At 38.7% G+C, this 7,900-nt stretch overlaps 1 protein-coding gene across 1 annotated transcript; it reads left to right on the plus strand.

Moving 5' to 3' along the window:
- The first annotated feature begins 2,326 nt into the window (after nt 1-2,326).
- LOC103634524 (transducin family protein / WD-40 repeat family protein) lies at nt 2,327-7,549 on the plus strand. The gene is made up of 12 exons (XM_008656459.4): nt 2,327-2,566; nt 2,664-2,804; nt 2,888-3,003; nt 3,827-3,981; nt 4,515-4,603; nt 4,726-5,248; nt 5,520-5,687; nt 5,933-6,114; nt 6,208-6,287; nt 6,381-6,480; nt 7,021-7,095; nt 7,187-7,549. The coding sequence occupies exons 1-12, from the start codon at nt 2,471-2,473 to the stop codon at nt 7,349-7,351; spliced, it is 1,890 nt and encodes a 629-aa protein (XP_008654681.1). The 5' UTR covers nt 2,327-2,470; the 3' UTR covers nt 7,352-7,549.
- The last annotated feature ends 351 nt before the right edge of the window (nt 7,550-7,900 follow it).

Raw genomic sequence — 7,900 nt, forward strand, 5'->3', positions numbered from 1 at the left:
ACATGCCTCATTTCCTGCTCGTCTACCCTTTGTTGCTCGGCCGCAAGCTCATCTCGTCTTTTCTCTATCCTCTCTTTGTCCTCTACATCCCACTTTTTAAAATTCTCCAACCACTTCTTGTCTTTCTGTGAGATTTCTGTGTCAATCCACTGCTCAAAATCACAAAGCGGTGGAGGAGTCTACAAAATATGCAATGATTAGTAGGCAAAGAAAACATGCACCACTTTGAGTCTTCAAATTGTTAACATATTAAAAGATTATTCTCACCATTAAATTCATCTGGCGCTGAATAATCGTTGACTCAAATGCATAGTTAGCACACATCCAATACTTCTGTCGATAGGTGTTATGATCCTCAGACTTGTCAACCTTGCAATGATCACCACAAAAACACATAGGCACTGGAACACCAGTTGGCAAAGGATTCTAACCTATGCATGCCAAAAAAAATTGGCGACGACAAGCAGAAGCTAGGCGCCAATGACCATGGCGCCGAGCAAGGGGTCCAGTTTTTGAAATGAAACTGCAAATGACGTATTTGTGAAAAAACCCCAAAAGCTAAATTGCAAAAAAGTTGGCGAATATGATGACCCGACGAGGTTATTTTTTTGCCACGGATACGAGTATGTGATAATAATACTCGACAGGGTATTTAACCATATTGTCATCTCTATTCGAAACGTTATAAAAGTTTGTATTGATAAATGTTTCATTTCAAATCATTTAGGACGTCGAAACTCATTTAAAAAACTTGATAAACATAAAACAGGTATGATCAGTATCCCAAATTGACATATATGTTATATGTGTGCAATCTTTGTCACAATCAATATTGGATGCTAATTAGAATTGTGAAATATAATCTATACAATATATAGATGGGGACTAAAATGATATGACGATGTGACACATATTAATTCGTGTTTCCATGCGAAGGGATAGTGATAAGACAATATAATGTACACGAATGTTAAACGACAAAAAATTAATTACATTACAATATGATTACTTAATTAGCAAGCTAAATTCTAAAATAGACGTATCTTATTAATTAAATTTTCATTATTCAATTTATGTTGATTTGATAAAACCATTTTGTATTTGTCTCAAGATATTAAACACATATTGTTATTGTCTTTATTAGTTCCTAAACAATTTTAAACTTGGACTTATGAAGTTGCTAAATATATAGGGGAAAATCAACCTTAGTTTTCAAGGGGTTTTAATTCATAGGTAGTTAAATATTTTTAAACTAGACCAACTCAGATTTTCTAGTGGGTCCCACCTTTTTGATTCATGTATACGTGATTTTTGTTTATATAGGCACACATTAGATAGCAGACAATTAATTTGTGGTGTGATTATTACACTAAGAGCATATTTGAATGCAATAGACTTAATAGTTAGTTGACAAAAAGTTAATAGTACAATTAACTCACTAACAATTAGTTAGCTAATTTACATTAAAAGCATGTTTGAATGCACTAGAGTTAGGGCGTGTTTGGCATGACTCTCTTTCGTCTTAGAGCATCTCTATTAAAAAACTCTAGGTGAAGTGACTCTGCTCTAGAGTTTATATTGTTTTCTCATAAACAGTGACAGGTAAATAACTCTAAAACTCTATAATTAGATTGTTTTTTGAGTAGCAAAAGAGGTACTCCAAAATGTTGTGCTGCACCTTCTTAAACTCCATAGAGTTTACAACTCTGGAGTTAGGGTTTTGGCAAGCTCTGGTTAGCTCATCCTTGAAGTTTTGCTCTGGAGTCATGCCAAACACGCACTTAATAGTTAGTTGATTAAAAATTACTAGTACAATTAACTGGTTAACAAATAGCTAGCTAACTATTAGCTAATTTATAAAAAGTAACTAATAATTAAACTATTTAAATGTCTTTAGCTAATTTTAACGGCTAATTATTAACTCTAGTATATTTAGGGTCTGTTTGGTTAGGCTGCGGCCATGAAAAACGGTGTTGTTGCCTATGAGCTGTGAAAAATGTGTTGTGGGCTATGAGTCGTTAAAAAGCTATAAACTATTTGGTGGAAACTACTAAAAGCCGCAAAATATTATCATATATATTTTTTCATCTGAAAGTCACTAAAAGTATATACAAAAATAATTGTAATTTTATCCTGTGAGAAAGTCAGTTTTTATAAAAAATTGTTTTATAAAAAATTGTTTTATGAATACACCGTTAATTTGGCTTTTAACTTTTAAAGAGCAAAATCAAAAGACAAGACAAACTAAACACAGCCTCAAACAGGTCCTAAAACTCTACACTGTTTACAAGACCGTTGAAAAATGGTACAGAGAAGTGAATATTGTAAGGTATATATATTTAGACACCGTTGGAGACAGCCATAGTCTCTACCGCATCCTTCCACAAAACCCTTTCTTCCTTCCGCCGCCGCCGCGACCGGCTAAACCCTTCATTTCGCCGCAGCGACGACCACCCGCCGCGGGCCAACTATGGCGCCCGTTGCGGCTCCCATACGCGACCTGCTTACCTCTTTCAGCCCCGGCGCGGACTTCCTCGCGCTCTCTTCTGGGGACGGCCGCATCAAGGCATGGAACCTCGAAACACGCGGTCCTCGCCTTAGCAACTTACCACTGAAGCTACGGGCGACCTAACACGCTATCTTTGCCGTTCGCGTTCGCGCAGGTATGGGACGCCGTGCGGGGCCGGCTGCAGACCGAGTTTGCTGACATCCCTGCAGTGGAGGCGGTCGCGGTCGCTGAGTCGAAGCGCGGCCACCTCGCCCTCGATTACACCTGCATGAAGTGGGTACAACTTTCCAGTAAGGTGAGCGAATCCGCCCGACCACCGCCAGCTTGTTATGTTGGGATGCACCCTTGTCACCTGCTTACATTTTTTTTCCTTAGCAGAAGAAGAGGAAGGCTGGGAGCTCATTGATTGTGCTTGGTACAGGCAGTGGAGATGTGCTTGCACTTGATGTTGCCGCGGGACATTGGAAGTGGAAGGTCAGCGATTGCCACCCTGGGTAAGTTGGTGTTTAAGCTCTTCTTTTATTTCAATTCAAGTGATAGGGGAAATACATATTCAGTTATAGCTTATAGAAATCAACAAAACCACAATTGAGTACAGAAATTAGCCCTGTTTACTGGTTGGGTCAAAACCAGTTCACCCACAAACCAATCCACAGATCAAATCAGGGTAACGGTTTGCAATGGGTTTACTGAGTACAAAAATTAACCCTGTTCACTGGGTGGGTCAAACCGGTTCACCCCACAAACCAATCCACAGATCAAATCAGGGTAACGGTTTGCAATGGGTTTACTCGTTCCAGAGTCAAAAACCGCATCCTTGGAAGAGGGTTGGCTCTCTCTTTAGAATAAATCAAACTGGCTAACCCATCCTTGGTCATCTTCAACCTTTGGACTGCTACACAGGAACACTATGCCAAACTGCTGCTGCCGCTGCCGCTAAGAAGACTGCTGTTGCTACACAAATAACTAAGTTCTTGCAGCGGATGGCGGTTCATCATTGTCTAAACCTCTGGCCCAACCCAAATCAACCCATAATGGTAACCAGTATCTAATTTGTGTAAACCAAAGCCAATTCAGTCAAAACCGCTAGCTGCAGGCTGGTTTCCCAAACCTGCCTAAACCATGGTTGAACAGCCCTAATGACTATACACCATACCAACGAGTAACATTAAAAATGGCTATACATGTTGTGAAAGCATACTCTTATTGTATCTTTGGCCCTGGCCCTGTCCCTGTTTGATTTTTTTCTGCTTAGGTTAATCTCTAAAAGCTTCATGAAATTATGCTCACTTACATTGGAGTACATGTTGTGTTTAGGGGTGTGACAGCTGTAGAATACTCGAAACATGGGCGGAATGTGTACACGGCAGGTGCTGATGGCATGGTCTGTAGGATTGATGCCTCTAATGGGGCTGTTGTTGGAAAATTTAAATCTTCTTCAAAGGCAATATCTGCATTAGCTGTGTCATCAGGTATCTCTACTGTGAAATGACTTCTTAGTTTATGACTATGTTGGCTCTACTGCACTTGCTCTCATAAATTGTGTTTTCTTGATGTAACACTGCTCCGATTGCTGTGTATGAACCGACACTAGGTTATGTTTTTGTTCAATGTATATGTTGTGGCTATAAGTGTAGCAGGATTACATCTGGTAGATTCTAGATTGGCCTATATATTTAACACTTGGCACATGAACTCAGTGAAGAATATCTGTCTATCTGCATTATGAGATGATATATTGTCACCTATGATGTTTTTAAGGAACTGGAAATCTAACATTGTTATTCATCGATTGATAAGTTACATGTATCGATATATCATTTATGCTGCGGTGCTGCCCGCTGAAAAGTTTATTTAGTTTCATGTGCACCTTATTTTTACCAAGGTCCTTGGTAGGATCCACCTTCTACTCTTTATATGCATTTTTGCTTGTATATGAAATCCATACCAAGCAAAGTTCCATCACATATTTTAACTACATGCAGCTTATACTTGATTATGTCAGATGGAAATATGTTGGCAACAGCAGCTGGCCAGTTGAGGACCTTTGACACTTCCAGCAACAAAAAAATTAAAAAATTCTCTGGACATCCAGTGAGTATATCTTGCTTTCTCTTACTATGGTATTCGTCTTTCAGGATTACTGTTTACATATATGTTCCCTCTGTACCTAAGCACCCATCTTTTTTTTGCATGCACCCATGAAAACTTCATAGGTTGCTGTGAGGAGCATGGTCTTTAGCAATGATAGCCAATATGTTTTGTCATCTGGAGTTGGTGAACGCTATATTGCCATTTGGAAGCTGGGCAGTGGTAAAACCCAGAGCTCAAACTGTATTCTGTCGATGGAGCACCCAGCAATGTTTGTGGACTGTAAATGTTCAGACAAAGGAGAAATACACATTCTGGCTATTTCTGAGATTGGTGTCTGCTATTTCTGGTCTGCAAATGTTGTGGATGACCTGCGTAATAAGAAGCCCACCAAGATCATATTATCTGAGTCATCTGTGTCAACAACTCATCAAGCATTATCGATATTTGCTGCAAAACTTCAAGGAGTGGATGGGCCTAATTCTGCCCATGTCCTACTGGCTTATGGGTCTGTAGTGAAACCATCTTTTGATAAACTTTTGGTTTGTTATGGTACAGATATTAGTTTGGGCATTTCTCAAGATGGAGTTCTCTTGCCAAATACTCAAACCACCATGGCAAAGAAAGGCCAATCTGTGAAAAAGCATGGTATAGTGAGAATGTCCGTTAGTTACATTGAAAATTGTCTTGCTTCTCCACTTCAACTTTGCTTTGGGAGTTACACAAATGATGATTCTTAAATTTGTATAACACCTTCAAATTTTTTAGTAGTTAAGTCAGCTACTAGTTTGTGCTCTAAATTTGTGCAATTCTTAAATGAGCAACACATGGTGCATCTTTTGAGTTTTGAATTTTGTTAATAAGACACAAACGGTATTTGGTAGCTACTCTTGGGCTAAATCTTGATTTTTTCTTGTAGAAACTGTCATTGCTCTAGACCGAGCCAATGCTGAAGATGCCATCCTTCCTCTTCCAAAACTCCATACACAGGAAAAGAAAAGGAAACATGGTGTAACAAAACCCAGTGGCGATGTTGAGCCTGAGATTCATAGTGACCTCACCACTACAAGATCTATTCATAAAAGAGGTAATGACGTTTTGGTAGTTTTTTTGTTTTTCTGTACATCATAGTAAGGAAACACATCGGTCTGGTTGTGTTCAACTTACATAAGCAGTTGTTTTCCCATCGCAGATACACTTTGTAGGTTGTTATTCACTAGCATTTTACTTTTGGTTTCACTAAATTTTACATGTATGGTTGATTTATTTATTTGTCAGTGTGGCTGTCTATTAAACGGTTCCATAACTGCATTTCCTCATTTGTTTGTTTAGTTCCTGTGCAAAGAATTGAAGATGACAGCACATGCATCGAGGATATGATGAGGGAGTGTGGCATCATTGAAACTAGAGTAGATGAGAGCATGAAGGGCCATGCTGGTATACCCTTTAACATTTTGTCTTGTCTCTTTGGTGATGGCAGCATAAAAGTCGATGCCAATTTACCCAGTAAGAAGGTTTGTGGAATTGAATTTTATTTCCATATTCAATCACATAATCTATTTGCATGTCTATTGTACACTATTCATTATGCTCCATTCTTTCGACAGATTCGAGGTCATCTAAGATCATTAAAACCTGGAGATGCTTGCAAACTTCTTGATAAATTAGTATCTGCATGGAAAACGAGGTGCTCAAGACTCTATTTACATGTATGTTCTATGGTACTTTCTCATGCATCGTGTAATTATGTATTTTGCCCTGTTTGTTGATGTCTCCACAGATCTGGTAGCACGGAACTTGTATTGCGTTGGATATACTGCCTGTTAGTCATTCATGGCCGTTTTATCTGCTCCGAGGAATCGATTAACAACCTGGAGAAGGTATAGTTTCTCACACAGTACTAGCTGTGTACTGCATATGTTAAATTTTCTTTTGCAGCTCTTTCATGCTTTGCTTGCTATTTCATAGTATTTGGTGCGATTTGACTTGTTTCCCATAAATACATTAAGGCACAGTCTGGAAAACGAGAATTTCATAGTATCTGGTGCGATTGACTTGTTTCCCATGAATTGTGAAAAAAATGTACTCCAAAAAGGGCCTTAACATCAAGAAACATTATGTGTTTGCTTTATTCTTTTGTTTTGATTCCAGTACTAGATTACACTATGTTGCACAATTTTGATATACTGAATTTGGGAAGTAAGGTTGATACTATGTATTGTTAGGCTGGAACAAACCTGACACCAGCCCAATCTAGGGAAGTCAACACAGCCAATTCTTTTGTAAACAATGCTTGGCAAGTTTCTACAAGGCATTCACAGATGTGTGCAGAAAAAACTTGTTATTCCTTCATTTGCAAATGTCTGCAGAAAAACTTATCGTTCCTTCATTTGCAAATGTATCGTTCCTTCCATTTGCAGATGTGTGCAGAAAGATACACAGTTACTGAAGATTTGCTGAAGCTTTCTGGGCGGCTTCGGTTAATAACAGCACAGGTTTTTCATCCATATCCAACATTGAATCATGGAAAGATAACACATAAATCTAATGTAACAAATGTTCATGTGTTAATTTGAATTCCATCAGGTCGACAAGGCTGCTAGTAACATGTCTGAGCCGACATCAGGGGAGATGCAGGATGCTGCTTTCCAGTCTGACGAAGAGGAGGAAGATGAAGATGTTGATGAAACAGTATTCGGTCAAGATTCAGATTCGTCACAAAATAGCGGCACCGACGACGATGCAAAGTAGACTCACTGCTGGTATTCATCATTATGGTGATTGTATTGTTTTTAATTAAATTGCCAAGCTTGATTTTTGTCAAGGCGACGTTGGAAGGTTGCACAGAATTTTGACAGTGTCTCTGGTTTCATTTTGAAAGCACTCGAAGTTGTCTCCTCCTTTACCCCTTTTTCCTTATATACGACGGCAATTGGTTAAAGTTACATACCCGAAGGTTGTCCTTGCACATAATTTTGACAGTGTCTCTGGTTTCATTTTGAAGGCACTCGAAGTTGTCTCCCTTACCTCTTTTTTCCTTGTATACAACGGCAATTGGTTAACCTGACTGGTCGAAAGTTACATACCCTAGTTGTCCTTTATTCTTTCCTAATTCTACGGCGATTGTTTAGTTTGACTGGTTGAAAGTTACGTACCATAGTCGCTAGTTTGGGAGGGGGTTGGAGGGGCTCAAATTCCCTTAGGGCCCGTTTGTTTCGTTGGAATTAAATTCCATTTTAATAATTATAATTTAAACAAAACTAATTAAGTTTATATATTTATATATGTAATATGTTTGTA

Source organism: Zea mays, chromosome 1 (assembly GCF_902167145.1).
Source record: "Zea mays cultivar B73 chromosome 1, Zm-B73-REFERENCE-NAM-5.0, whole genome shotgun sequence".
Lineage (NCBI taxonomy): Eukaryota > Viridiplantae > Streptophyta > Magnoliopsida > Poales > Poaceae > Zea > Zea mays.